The sequence below is a fragment of the Vipera ursinii genome, assembly GCF_947247035.1.
Source record: "Vipera ursinii genome assembly, chromosome: 11".
Lineage (NCBI taxonomy): Eukaryota > Metazoa > Chordata > Lepidosauria > Squamata > Viperidae > Vipera > Vipera ursinii.
The window spans coordinates 12,256,196-12,271,502 of record NC_139524.1 but is presented as its reverse complement, the minus strand read 5'-3'; the positions used below and the strand labels follow the sequence as shown (position 1 = coordinate 12,271,502).

Genomic DNA, 15,307 nt, shown 5'->3' with positions numbered 1-15,307 from the left:
CATCTCCGTGGTCCAGTGATCAAAATTCAGATGCTTGGCAACTGGTTCATACTTACGACTGTTGGGGGCAAACTTCTGACAAGCAAAGTCAATGGGGGAAGCCAGATCCACTTAACAACCGTAGTTACTAACCTACCAGCTGCAGTGATTCACTTAACAACTGTGGCAAGAAATGTCATAAAATGGGGCAAAATTCACTTAACAAATGACTCGCTTACCAACAGAAATTCCGGTCTCAATTTGAGGTCGTAAGTCGAGAATTACCTGTACGAATTGAACCTTTATACGCTTCCTGACTAACACAATGTAAATGATTAGAACTTGCATGGTTAACCCTGGGGAGGAGAGCAAGTTACTGAAGTAAGAGAATGGAGGCTTCTTGGTTAAGAGCTTCTATGATACTGTTAACACCAACAAACAAATACCAGAGCCCAGGCTACATCAGCAGGTGTCCCCCCCCCACCCTGTGCCAGAGCAGGTTATCTGGCAAGATAAATTTACTCAGAGAAGGGTGGAAACATGCCCAAATCAGCAAAGTCTTCTATGTTGTAATTTCCAGTCCCTTGTGTTGGGTCCCCTGGAATAGGTAGCATATCCTGTAGAAGAACAAAAAGCAAAAGAAAACGTGATATACATATACATGTACATGTACATACATACATATGTGTGTGTGTGTGTGTGTGTGTGTGTGTGTGTGTGTGTAAATTACTAACAAAGAATTAAGGGAGACTGAAATGCATTTCTAACTTATTAGTTTTCATCAGTCAGCCATACCCTTCTGAGATTCGAACCTGGGCTGATTGCACATTAGGCAGTTGTTTTTACCTCTTGAGCCACAGGATCTCTCTCGCTTTGTTAGCTTTCTGCAAGGGGAGATATGTGTCAAATGTTAACTATTTAGATTACCTTGCTAGGCCCCAAACATGGGGCAAATCTTTATTTCTATATATGAGCTGTCCGTGTGACTACTGCCTGTTCGATGGCCTTCAAGATAGGCTGAAAACAGGAAATAAAGATTTGCCCCATGTTTGGGGCCTAGCAAGGTAATCTAAATAGTTAACATTTGACACACACACACATATATATATAATATATCAACTGGGGGCAAAAAGGACTGTTCTGAAACTTCTGCAATTGAAAACCAATACTTTGTTTTGTTGCAAAGCAGTTAGCTGCAAAAGCAACTGGCGAGGGAATGCTTCCAGCATAAAAGTAAGAGCAAGGATATCTGTGCTTGGTATGCTCCATCACTACTTAAGGCTGTCTATGAGTCAGCCACGATCTTCTGTTTTTGAATTCAATGCTGCCCACTGGAGTTGGCAGCCAATAAATTTAAATACATACATACATACATACATACATACATACATACATACATACATACATGCATACATTTCCCACTGTTCTTGCTCAGCCCATTTTCTGTCAATCTCTGGAATGTGGAAAAGTGCTATGTCTTTAATTTAACTCCTCAGTCTTCTGAGTTTTGCAAATCTAGCAATGGGCTAGTTCTAAAGGAAAACACAGATTATCCTGCTGCTCTTGATCCTTTAAAACTGGGGATATCAGGAAGGTGGTGAGCAATCTTTTCCAAATCATTAAAAAAAAGAAATAGTTTGGCTGTGGTTTGTTCTCCAAGCTTGTTTTACTATAATTTCTGAACATTTCGTTACCAAAAGTAGGTAACACCATCAGCAGAATTTTCTTGTCCTACAAAATTTCATCCTACATTGGTTGGGCACCTCATGTTAAGAAGGATTTGTCAGAGAATCTAAAATGGATAGGGACCAGTAACAGTGATGATCCTGGGACTGCAAGTTAAAACTTATTGCATAAGAACAGACTGAAAAAGTTGGTATGTTTAGCCTCGAGAAAAGATGCTTCAGAGAATAGGATAGCATTTTTAAATATCTAAATAGGCACGACACAGAAGAAAGACAAAACCAGTTCTCCTAAGATACAGGAATACTAGTTGAATATTAGGAAAAACATCTTAAGGGTAAAAGTAGTTTTTCTGAAGCAGTAGGGCAGTGGTTTTTAAAACTGAAGTAATTACTTCCAAGAGGGTAAGGGAGCAAATTGTAATCGCTTATTTGTGCACTGAAAGCCAGTTTGTATTTGCCACTGCTAGGACACTGGGTGTACTATAGTAGAATGTGGTTGTGTTGTGAGGGTAGCAAAATTATTTGAGATGGGGAAAGATGAGGAAATGTTTTAAGAACCACTGATTTAAGCAGCTCTCCTTTCCTGGATTTCTCTAAGCAGAGACTGGATGAGCAGATGTTGTTGTTGTTGTTAGTTGCGAAGTCGTGTCCAACCCATCATGATCCCATGGACAACTTTCCTCCAGGCCTTCCTGTCCTCTACCATCTTCTGGAGTCCATTTAGGCTCATGCCTACTGCTTCAGTGACTCCATCCAGCCACCTCCTTCTCTGTCGTCCTCCTGCTTCAGGGACTCCATCCAGGCACCTCATTCTCTGTCGTCCCCTCCTTCTCTTGCCCTCAATCTTTCCCAGCGTTAGGCTCTTCTCCAGTGAGTCCTTCCTTCTCATTAGGTGGCCAAAGTATTTGAGTTTCAACTTCAGGATCTGGCCTTCTAAAGAGCAGTCAGGGTTGATCTCCTCTAGGACTGACCGGTTTGACCTCCTTGCAGTCCAAGGGACTCGCAGGAGTCTTCTCCAGCACCATAGTTCAAAGGCCTCAATTCTTTGGCACTCAGCCTTTCTTATGGTCCAACCTATGGGCCAGTAGATGTTATGGATGTCTTAACGTGGATTCCAATAGTGAGCAGGAGTTGGATTTAAGGATCTCTACGGCTCCTTCCAACTCAATGACTCGATGGGTATCCCTAAAGTTAGAGCAATGGTGCCCAAGCATTTCTGGTGGTTCTTGCTTACTTGGAACACCTCTGACTGGCTGGTTTGCTGGTGGGGATGCTGCTCGCTGTTCTGCTGATTATGGTGCTGGCTTTGCCACTGGGACCAAACTTCAGAAGGCCGTCCTTGAAACTGTCCACTACTTTGGCTGCTCTCGGCTGAAAAAAAAAAGAAAGAAAAACCACAGTGATGATTTTTGCTAGAAGGACATCTTTCTGTGAAACAAAACAATAATTCTTGCATTTTTGTTGTTGTTGGTGAATTAAGGACTGGTAACCTTAAAATGCCAGTAGATGGGATGGAATCTGTTAGCTGCAAGATAACAGGTGACAGAATACTGCATCCTTCAAAGTCTTTCCTCTTTCCAAAAGCCCTTGTTTTCTGTCACTTTGTACAATATTCTTACATACCGCAAGAAGCCCTTCATTAAAACAATATCTGAATGCATACAAAAAGGTCTGTCAAGCATCAAAAGGAGACATTTTGCTCCCAAGCCTCCAAAAAATGAAGAGTCTTTCCAGGATTATTCCCCAAACTATGTTCATTCTTCCCGAAGGAGAACATTATAATCCTTTATTATAATTGGAATTAGAATCTTGTACTAACTTTTCTAGTTTTCTGCTAAAAGTAGTCCCAAAGTCCTACTTTTTATATTATTATATTAATTATTAATTATAATATTAAAAATACCAGCAAGGGCATAATTGTCAGCATGTTTTTGCAAAGCTAAACATCTTTCATTGATGCTGATTTTTTTTTTAAAGAAATCCTGTTGGTAACTTCTGAATTTAGAAGACCCAGTGTCCTGAAAAAACACACACTAGACATTAGATCCAGTATCCGGAACAGCTAAAGCAAGTTTTTTTTTCTCCTCTCCTTGCCTTAGGCCGGAACAATTCACTGTAGAACTTAAAAAAAAAGAAAAAGAAAGAAAGAAAGAAAGAAAGAAAGAAAGAAAGGAAGGAAGGAAGGAAGGAAGGAAGGAAGGAAGGAAGGAAGGAAGGAAGGAAAAAGAAAGAAAGAAAGAAAGAAAGAAAGAAAGAAAGAAAGAAAGAAAGAAAGAAAGAAAGAAAGAAAACCAGTTATGTGTATGCTTTGATGTTTATGTACTCTCTCTTCACCTTTTGTTCTGGCATTTCCATTCACACCCTGTCTGTCTTGGTAGGGGATCATGCTTCGATTTCCTGACTTGAGGACACATCCTGGTCAATACCCTTCTTTTTTTTTCTCCTGAAGTGATTTTGTTAAAAAATGCAAACGGGAGCAAATTGTCAGATGAAAGGGAATCAGCCTGGAAGGATACTGGGCTATTAGCCATCAGAATTCTTAAGTATATTTCCTTTGCAATGATTCCCAGTCACAATGCCCTTATGCACACAGATAGTTCAAGTCTTGTATTTTGGCTAGCATCACCTTTGGAAAAGTCTGTACGGTATTTCATTCCAGAAAAAGGGCTTCCAAGAGCCAGTGTCATGAAAGCTGCCAAGAGTAATAAAGATAACCCTTGATAGGGGCCATGGAGTCAAATCTTCTAGACCGTTTTTTTTTCTTCCAAACTTGGCAACTTTAAGATATGTGGACTTCAGCGCTAAAAATTCCCCAGCCAGCATGGAGAATTTTTGGCAGTGGAAACACTCATATCTTAAAGTCAACAAGTTCTAGACAATATTTTCAGAATATTGCTTTGCCTTCTTCCACTTACAGCTAGCAGGCTTCATACTTAAGGTGGGACTAGAATTCACAGTCTCCCAGTTTCTAGACAGGTGTCCTTAACCACTACACCAAACAGCCTCAATACACTGCTAGTATTATGATAGCAATAGCAATAGCAATAGCACTTATATATCACTTCACAGTTCTTTTACAGCCCTCTCCAAGCAGTTTACAGAGTCAGCATCTTGCCCCCAACAATCTGGGTCCTCATTTTACCGACCTTGGTAGGGTGGAAGGCTGAGTCAACCTTGAGCCAGTGAGAATCAACCCATTTTTAGGGTCCAACTTTCACAACCATGCATAGCTACTGGGAACACAATAGGGTAATGTCTTTGCTTTTCCATATGTGGCTCATGTTCATCATTGCTGTGCAATCCAACATTTTATTTCTGTGGGTGAGCAAAAGTAAAGAAACTGTTCTGTGTAAATCAGGCTGTCATTCTTAATGCCCTGTGCCCTGACATTCATTCTGACAGTCTAAAACACAACTGTGCTCTCTGAAATTGGTTGTTGCATAAAGACCCCACTCACTCCTCACATGCCAACAGTTATAACCATGAATCAAATGTATTAATGCACTAATGCAGTATGCTCAACTTCCATACCTACCGAAGCCTGTTGTCCTGTTAGCTAGGCTGGAATAGGCATTTCCACTGGGAGAAGATGTAGCTGGACTGGACAGGGGGCTGAAGGAAGCTGGGTCAGCCGGGTAAGTATGGCTGGATCCAATTGCAAAGGGCGAAGATTGGGCCTTGCTGGCTTGTGAAGGAATTTGCTGAACAGAGAGTAAACAAAAAAGATGACATATCTGTAGACATTTCTCAAAAAGACATGAAGCAATACAACAGAGATCCAAGTTTAATCCTGGCAGCCTTGTGCATTACAATATCGGCATCTTTTTTTTTCTTCCAGGGCTAATTAGATCATTTGTTTTCATTTTTATTGCTTGGCTGTCATAATTCAAGGGGCTTGTGGAACTGAACAGCATGAGTTACAGGAAACAAATTTGCAGCAGACACAAACCTGATGGGATGCTGTTTTCAGGTGTTGGAGACAGAAATTATGTCCTCCCTCGGGGATATTCCAAAGCATCCTTTGAAGAGGAAGTCCTAAGTGTTGTGCAGTCTTTATCACTGTACCTTCAATTATGCCTCTTGCGATAAAAACAATAGAGCCCCAAATATAACACATGGCCAAAAAATAGATCTAAAACCAGCATTTTGAAATTAAGTTGCCATACCTGTCCAGGGAATGGAGGGCGACTTCCTGTCCAGGCAACCTGGCTCTGATTTAACTGCCGAGAAATCTGTGACAGGTTCTGGCCTGTCGATGAAGAGGACTGGATGTCATTGACCCCTGGCACATGGACCACAGAGGAGCTGCAAAGAAGAAGACGAAAAGGGATTTGGAAGATAGAAGGCTGCTTGACCTCTAGTCCTTCATTCTGCATGGACCTGTCCAGATATAATTGTGTGTGAGGTCTTTGGTGCTCTCTGATATCTCACCGGCCAACTAGGTAATTATCATCAATGCTAGAAAGGAGTGTGGTTTGTGGAGAGGAGGAGGAGGAGGAGGAGGAGGAGGAGGAGGAGGAGGAGGAGGAGGAGGAGGAGGAGGAGGAGGAGGAGGAGAAGAAGAAGAAGAAGAAGAAGAAGAAGAAGAAGAAGAAGAAGAAGAAGAAGAAGAAGAAGAAGAAGAAGAAGAAGAAGACAAATAACAACAACAAACAAGCTTTTTGAGCTTGGTTGTTTTCTTGCAGACATTTATTACCCAACTAGGTAATATCAACAGAGCTAGAATATCCAGATAAGCAGAGATTAGCATCAAGATCAATACAATCAAGAAGTAAACACTATTAACACACTGATTATATTACTTAATTGGATAATGAAATGTCTGCAAAAAACAACCCAGCTCTTCTACTGGTATAACTGTATTTTAAATCTGGCTATTCCTGAGCTCTACTTTACCCCTAGTAACACTGACGTCAAAAGATTCGATTGATGAATACTTTCTCAATGTTTGCCAAGTGTTGATTCTCTGCCTTTATTCATTCTGTCATAAATCACAGTACCTGAAAGATTTCCCAGAATGCCCTGGTTGAAATGGGCTCCCTTGAGAGTAGATCTGCTGGTTTCCTGTTGTGGAAGCTGAAGGCATCATTTTTTTATCTGCTGCAAGTGTAATCAACAGAAAGAGACGACTCAGAACAAGGCAACAATCATTCAAACCAGGTTTAGCTTCAATCATACCATTGTGGTGGCCAGCTTGACTTGTACCTAGCCCTCATTCCATGTGTAGCCCACGAATGTTGTTTCACACTAGTGAATCTCTTCTAATCTTTAACAGCAAAACACAAAGGTGGCAAATTTGCTGTTTCAACGTCGCCAACAATTGTGTGGATAGGTTTCCTTCCAACTAGATGCCACATTCTTCTCTTCCAACTATGTCTGTGGGAGGATGACACAATTCCTCATACGCAATGTTACGTTTGAATGAGATTGCTCAGGTGATGTTGCCACAAATCAGAAGAACATTCTACAGATGCATTCAACATATTCAACTAGGTTGAAGTATTCCTTTAGGATCGGATTCTACCGTTTTTATTTCGCATCTGCTCATATCTAAGCATAGTATATGGTTCATTTTTTGTGGCTTATCATATTGACCAAAGTTCGCTGTATGGTGATTTTATTTTAAAATACTGTGCGAAGCCAGTAAATTAGTTAATTCAGTGAACAGGTTATGGGTATGGATGACTGCTGCTCTCTTCAGCCCATAAGAAAGGATGTTTTCTTTCTTCACAATCTGCCCTTCCTCTCCATTTAACTGCTCACAAGATTCTCATTAATGAGACAATGGAGTCTGTGGCACATTTGATCTTTCCTAGGTTGGATCACATGAAGAGAAGACCTTTTCTTGATGAACAGACTATTGATGCCAGAATTGTAAACTTTTGACTTTTGCTTCCAATTGTGCCTCACCCTCTCGCCACAAGTTGCAAAATCAGGGTTTCAGAAATAAGGCTTAAGTGCAGGCAGAAACAGAGTCTGCCTCTAATTTTTATGTAATAAGAAAAGTTCGCCAAGGGCATCCAACGGTTTCTCTTCTGGCTTCTGTGGGAGCCAATCATGAATACACCCGGTTCAAAAATTAATTGCTGACCAAGAAAGCAGAGTTCATCTCAGTTTAACCTCATTTATTTTGGCCTTAGGCCATGACTTGAAGAACAATGGCAAAATTGTACCCAATTGCAAATCCACCCAAGATGCTGCCAACTACTGTCTAAAAGACATTGCATGTACAATTCACTGTGGGGATACTTTGAAAATCTTGACCAGATTTAGCAATTGCTAAAGAAAACTGGCTATGTTAGAAGGTGTAGTTCAGTAGAATTTCAGATTAGGATTAAGAAGTTCAATTTTCAGTTTTCCCTTGTCCAGAATGAGCTGGTGATCTTGAGTAAGTCATAAGTCTTAGGCTGACTAACCTTACAGGACTATTGTGTGGATAAAACAAAGGAGTGCATAGAAAGAAACATGCATCATTTTCTCTGGGAAAAAGCAGGGAGACATAAATATATTATGGCTGGCAATCTTTTTAGCTACTATGCCCTTTGGCAACCACGTGCACACATGCCCAGCAAACAAACATTCAAAAAGAGAAGGGGAAGAAAGAGCCATGAGATTTATCACTTGTTCATTCAATTCTCATAAAACCAGTGCTTTTTTTGTAAAAGAAAAGGTGCCGGAACTCACACATGTCATACAACCCGCCTTGCCTACCCTACAAGGTTCCATCCAAAAATGGTGCCGGAACTCCGTTCTGAGCGTTCTATGACAAAAAAAGCCCCGCATAAAGCTTTGGTGCAGTCAGACAAATCAGGTGAGCTTTGCTGAATTTGTGAAAATTCAGTCCAAAGTAATAAACATTTATATCCCATTTTTGGAATCCAGGAGCCCCTCTGTTACCAACTTCTTTTAAAATAATACATTTGGCATAACTGCTTTTGCCAATAACTCTTCCCACTTTTGAGCAACGTAGGCACCTTCACCAAAGGGGCATCCTCAAAATGTGCCAAACTACAACTCCCACAATGCTTAGCTAGCAAGGCTGTGCAGGCTGAACATTTTCAGAACTACGACCCAACATGGTCAGAGGGGGCAAGGTTAAAGGTAATTGCAGTAGATCGAGGTCTCTTGACACTGAAAGGAATTCCATCTGGAAATAAATAGCATCTGGGATCACTGTCATTATAATTCCAAACAGAAAACAGAATTAAAAATAGTAACAAACATGTGTCTATTATCCAGAATTTTCTGCCGCCTGAAATATGCTGAAATTCAAATTGAGCACGAGGACTTTTTAATGGGAACTTCTCAACAGCAGAAAACAAAGTTTGGATTCAGGCTTAGTACATGAAAAATGTGGAAACGTTGCCACAATGTTGAGAAATCAATGACAAATTAGACCGAGAGTCTGTACAGCATCATTTGAATGTCTCTGCTCACAGCAAAAGCCAAGCAAAAAGCCATCTAGCAAATCTGATTTCTGATATTTAGATATTTGTTTCTATTTTTTTGGCCAGGGATAAAGGAGACGTGAGTTATATCTGACTTGGGAGATGCAGTCAATGCAGATATAAAAAGTTCTTCATGCACTGTATTTTTTTAAAGATATTTTTACAAGCTCTGTTGCTTATAAACACATGGTTGAAGCAATAGGAGATATTTTCTTTCTTTCTTTTTTCTCCCTCCTGCAAAGATACGTGCTTGACGGCTGCAGAGCGAATGTCCCTAGTATGATAGGTCTTTCTGTGCAAACTCCAGCTAGTTGGACATGCTGGCCCAGAGAAAGTCAGTCCAAAATCAACATTATGCAAAATATGTAAAAGTAACAAGTAGTTTGCCTCTATTCCTTTTTAATTGCATCCTATGTAAAAAAAATAAATAAATAACAGGGACGCAGTGGCTCAGTGGGTTAGGATGCTGAGCTTGTCGATCAGAAGGTCAGCAGTTTGGCGGGTTGAATCCCGAGTGCCGCGTAACAGAGTGAGCGCCTGTTACTCGTCCCAGCTTCTGCCAACCTAGCAGTTCGAAAGAACGTAAAAATACAAGTAGAAAAATAGGGACCACTACGGTGGGAAGGTAACAGCGTTCCATGCGCCTTTGGTGTCTAGTCATGCCGGCCACATGACCACGGAGACGTCCTCAGACAAGCGCTGGCTCTTCGGCTTTGAAACGGAGATGAGCACCGGCCCCTAGAGTCGGAAACGACTAGCACGGGGGAACCTTTGCCTTACTTTTATTTATACTGTATATATATAATACATATACATACATACATACATACAAACAAACACACACACACACATACACACATGATTGAGGGATGTTACCCTGTATGGATTGAAATTAGCTTTTTTTCCCTCTGACAATAAAATAGTTTTATTTTTTTTTATGATATGCACTATGTTTGATTGATTGCAACTTTGGGGAGTTGATTCAATTATCATAGTTATAGAAGTACAGTAAGTAAATGCGTACATACATAATACAAATAGCTAGATGCTAGCAATTCGCCCAGTGATGCAGGCCTAGTGTTGTCACTGGAGATAACCAGCTTCAGGCAGCAATAACTGTTAAAAACATATTCCATGATGGATGGATGGAAGAAAGATGACTGCATCTCGAAAGAAGGAGACCCAGCTGTTCTGCTCTTTCCAAGTGACCCTTTGTTACAAACAGTGAGATGCTTCTGGCTTGGCTAAGAATGCCTTGCATGGTGATTAATTAATAACAAATGTTAAAACTTCATCAGCAGCAGGGAAGATTAGGAACAATAAACAGAGGGAAAGATCACAATACAAATCATCATCAGCAGGGAAGATTAGGAACAATAAACAGAGGGAAAGATCACAATACAAATAATCCTAAAATATTTCTGAGAAAAAAAACACATTATTTCTGTCCCCTCCCTGGAAAAAGCTAGATTGATTTATTGAATTGCTACTCATGCCCAGCTATCAGCTGACAACACTTGTTAGAGATGCAAGTATCTATTTTTTTTTGTTCCCTTCAATTTAGAATAGCGAAACCATGCAACTGAAATGACTGTCTTGAATCCAATCCCTTTCCCTATGAAGAAATCCAGGATTTTCCATTAAATGTTTAGCAATGAGTTGGGAACTGGGGAAAAGTCAACTCTTACACCCTGTGCTAAGAATAGAATAGGTTGAAAATAGAAAAATAGGCAGCCAACTACTACAGCTGTAAGACTTAGCCTTTCCAAAGAAGACATGTCTTTACAAACTCTCCTGAAGATTGGCTTGTTTGCTGGGTGAATTCACCCCTTTTTGTAAGGGCTAACTACGGCTTTTTCAATTTTAGTTTCTCCTAACTGGCGAAGATCTGATATCTTCCCACAAAGATGCCTTTACAGAATCCTAAAAAAAATGCTATTTTGATCATGTTACTAACAAAGAAGTACTCCAAAAGAGTTTCTCCTGCAAATTACATAACATTGTGCATGCAGAAGACTCCAATATACAGGTCATATACTCTGTATGGAGAATAGCAATGGCACTTAGACTTATATACTCCTTCATAGTATTTTATAGTCCTCTCTAAGCAGTTTACAGAATCAGCATATCGCCTCTAACAATCCGGCTTCTCATTTTACCGACCTCGGAAGGATGGAAGGCTGAGTCAACCTTGAGCCAGTCAGGATCGAACAACGAGCAGTGGGCAGAATTAGCCTGCAATACTCCACTCTGACTACTGCACCACAAGGGCTCTATAATCCAATAAATCAATTTCCCAAGATGACAATGGACCCCCTCGATGCCAAACGATCAAGAGGATGCCCTCGAAATACAGGGCAAAGAACATCCGTGGATGACTTAAAGACCTTAAACATCACAAGGGAAGAGGCTGAAATATTTGCCCCAAGCTGAAAAAAATGGAGATCCCTTGCAGCCCAATATGCTACCTAGCATGGGAGAACCTATTGCCAATACTAACAGGAGAGACCTTCCTACATTGCCATTTTCTGAGAGTGCTAACACTCTACAAGTACAATCATCAATTGTCTTCCAAATCCAGAGACAAAGAGTTAACTCAGAACAGTTCAACTTGGGTTTGAATCTCTCCTTTTCCCCATTATGTGTTTCCCACTGGTCTCTTGATGGGATGTCAGCATAGTGAACGGAGAATCCAAAGTCACAATAACATAACTTCTAATGAAGATGAAACTTAGAGAAATTATTTTACTTACAAGTAGTTATGCCGGCAAACATCTCCGCAAACCTTGGGTCCCTTTCTTGGGTGAAGATGGTATCTGGCTTTTCCACTGCTTTTCCTCCCTCGTGAACATTAGACTGTATACTTGGAACTGGCACCTAATTGCAACAGGCAAAGAGAAGGAAACCACAATTTCTTTGATGGCTAAATTTCCACCCAATTGAGTAAGAAGCAAGCCCTTATTCCCCGGATTTGCTTTCTGTAGTAGACATTTGTGTACTGCTCTTATTATTCCTTGGCCAATGAACATGCTGCACTTGTACTTTGCAATAGTAATGAGCTGTTGCTTGAATGGTATGGATCCAGGTAAAGTGACCTGTGGTTGAGGTGGGTGGTTGAGGGACACTAGGTGAACAGTTGCAGACATCAGAAGCATTTGCACATTCATTCTTCTGGAGGTGCTTCTAGGTAGAAAGATTCCACAAATCTTTCAGAGGACACTCTGCAGGTGTTCCCTTGTCGACAATTTTGAATGGAAATAGTGACAGAAGGAGAAGAAGAAAAACACAGGGAGACTGTGGCCAATGCTGTTGTTATATGCCACCTTAAATCTCACAAGTGAGGCAGAAGAGGGCATCAGACAAAAAAAGCAAGAAAAAAATCCTGAAGGATCAGGCAAAGGAGTCATCTGGTCCAGCATTCTGGACCACCATGAATATTAAAAAAGCTGACAAACTTCTCTGGATGATACTGGAGGCGAGTCTGTAGGAAACCACTAAAAGTCCTCTCTTCAGTGATTTAGTCTGGTCTTTTAAAGCCATTGAGGGGACGTGGTGGCTGAGTGGGTTAGGACGCTGAGCTTGTCGATCAGAAGTTCGGCAGTTTGGCGGGTTGAATCCCGAGTGCCGCGTAACAGAGTGAGCGCCTGTTACTCGTCAAAGCTTCTGCCAACCTAGCAGTTCGAAAGCACGTAAAAATGCAAGTAGAAAAATAGGTACCACTACGGTGGGAAGGTAACAGTGTTCCGTGCGCCTTTGGCGTCTAGTCATGCCGGCCACATGACCACGGAGACGTCCTCAGACAAGCGCTGGCTCTTCGGCTTTGAAACGGAGATGAGCACCGGCCCCTAGAGTCGGAAACGACTAGCACGCATGTGCGGGGGAACCTTTACCTTTACCTTTACCTTTAAAACCATTGCCAAATCTCCTGGTGGCAAATTGCTTGGTTTAGCTATGGCTTATTTTAAAGAAGCCAATTGTTTAAATTCAGCAGGTGCTCTCACCTGAGTTAAGTCATAGGAGGAAAGTCCATCTCTCTGGTGTACTTCCAACTCAGCTTGTTGCTGCTGAAGCTGCCTGCAAGGAAGCGAGAAGAGCAGAGGTCATAAATTCTTCTGAGATTGTCATGAAGGAACACTTGTGTTGTCCTGCATTTGCCAGTCAAAAGCCTAAGATGCCAATCAAGTCAGTCTTCTAAAGCCTCATCTGAGCTTAATGAGAACAGAGGAAAGAAAGCCTACAGATCACAATCCAATTAGTAAAACTTCAGAAAAAAATTAAGCTATGAGGTTACATCTGTGGCCACTTCAAAGGAAACTGACACATCCAATTCAGTAAACAGAAGTTGAAATCCATCCAAACTACCTCTGTAAGTCATTCAAATACATGGCAGGTAGAAACTTTGTCAAGCATCAAAGATTTTGAGGGAAACACAGCAAGACATTAATCTGAATCCTGTAAAAAACGCTGATACACTCTGTGTGTATATAATCACAGACAATTAATTTGGTGAGGTTCAAGTTATAACATCAGTTAATCAAATGGCTAAGGCAGAGGTCCCCACCCTTCTGGGCACCAGGGACCGGTTCTGTGGAGAGAGGTTTTTCCATGGACCAGAGGGCGTGTGCTTTTGTGTGGTGCCTGCATCCCGCGGATGGGGCTTTGCCTGTTTGCGTGGACCGGTTGCTGGCATGCCACTGCCCAGTACCAGTCCACGGACCTGGGGGTTGGGGACCCTGGGCTAAGTCAACTCTGAAGAATATTTTATCACTGATATATCCAAGGAGATCAAAATGGCGTAGTCTGGCTTTTTCTCCGTTTCCCACAACATAGCCAAATCAGACTGAAAAATGCACAAACACAAAATCAGCTTCTTGAATGAGTGGCTTCTCCAGTCCTCCAAAGCTTGAGGAATTACAGTGACCTCCCCTCCAGTTTAAAATGATACAGTCTAACTTTTATCAGCCAGAGTTATCATGCCTGCCATGGGGCTGAGAAAACCTAGAATTATGATCCAACTATTTGGTCATGGTGGCGCAGTGGGGAGAATGCAGTATTGCAGGCTAACTCTGCTCACTGCCAGGAATTCGATTCTGACTGGCTCAAGGTTGACTCAGCCTTCCATGCTTCCGAGGTTGGCAAAATGAACATCCAGATTGTTGGGGGCAATAGGCTGACTCTGCAAACCGCTTAAAGAGGGCCGTAAAGCACTAGGAAGTGGTCTATATAAGTCTAAGTGCTCTTGCTATTTGGAAGAACTTCCTTGTTACATGTTCAAGATATTGCGGGTTTCAAAAATAATAATAGGAAAATGCTAACATACATTTTCCAGTTAACAGGACTGTCTTTTAAATACGTTCAAATTGCTCCTTCATCTTTTTTTTTAAAAAAAATAGCGAATCAATCAGTTAATGCACACGCACCTGTATCAACATCATACAGTCAACGGATGTGACTGAGATCACCCAAGCTTTCATTCTGTTGATACGAGTGACATCTTGAAGACTGATGGGGAATTTTGGCGGAGCTTTTAACGTGTCAACAAATGCAGGAAATTAATTCGTTAAACACATGTGCCATTGATATTGTACCTTCGCTGCATTTCTGACCCAATGTTGACTATTAGTACTTTGAACCTTCCAAAATACTGAAATGATCTGTGTCATGGGAGGAAACGCAAAGGGAAGAGGCAGAACATCTGCTCAGTTTCAAAACTAATAGAGGCTGGAAAGCTTGTGTGTATGTAGGAAGAGGCTGTATTTTACATTAGATTCTCCTTTTCCACAAAGAATGAAATGTTGAATGCCAATGTTTTACTTCTGAGTTTGGACGGCTGTGCCCAAAACAAACTTTTGCAGAGAAGAACGTGAACATTTGAACCCGGTATTTAGTTGTCTTTCCACACAGAAACCAGATTTGGAAAGCTGATGGCCTCAAGCCAGGTGTCAGTATCAAATAAACACAATTCTGATGATAATCACCAGTGTGCTTATAGCTCTCGATTTTTTTTTAAAAAAAGAACTTCATATAGATATATCATCTTTTTTCCCCCCACACCTCTATACTTCTGGAATGATATAGTTACACAATCTGAAGTCTTTCAGATCTTTTAACCTATAGTTATTTTGACTTTTTTGGCGGGGGGGGGGAACTTTTGACTTTTAAAGACCTACAGGGTTTTTAAAGGTTTGCCTTTAA

The 15,307-nt window shown here is 41.1% G+C and overlaps 1 protein-coding gene across 1 annotated transcript in view; it reads right to left on the bottom strand.

Moving 5' to 3' along the window:
* Positions 1–363: 363 nt before the first annotated feature.
* The window catches only part of ARNT2 (aryl hydrocarbon receptor nuclear translocator 2), an 82,980-nt gene continuing 68,036 nt past the window's right edge, over positions 364–15,307 (bottom strand). Inside the window, exons 13-19 of the mRNA XM_083371368.1 lie at positions 13,114–13,186; positions 11,866–11,989; positions 6,665–6,764; positions 5,831–5,969; positions 5,200–5,365; positions 2,899–3,035; positions 364–596 (exon numbers count right to left, since the gene is read on the bottom strand). Of these exons, the coding sequence (XP_083227494.1) occupies positions 498–596; positions 2,899–3,035; positions 5,200–5,365; positions 5,831–5,969; positions 6,665–6,764; positions 11,866–11,989; positions 13,114–13,186 (838 nt within the window). The 3' untranslated portion in view covers positions 364–497. The remainder of the gene's footprint in view (positions 597–2,898; positions 3,036–5,199; positions 5,366–5,830; positions 5,970–6,664; positions 6,765–11,865; positions 11,990–13,113; positions 13,187–15,307) is intronic.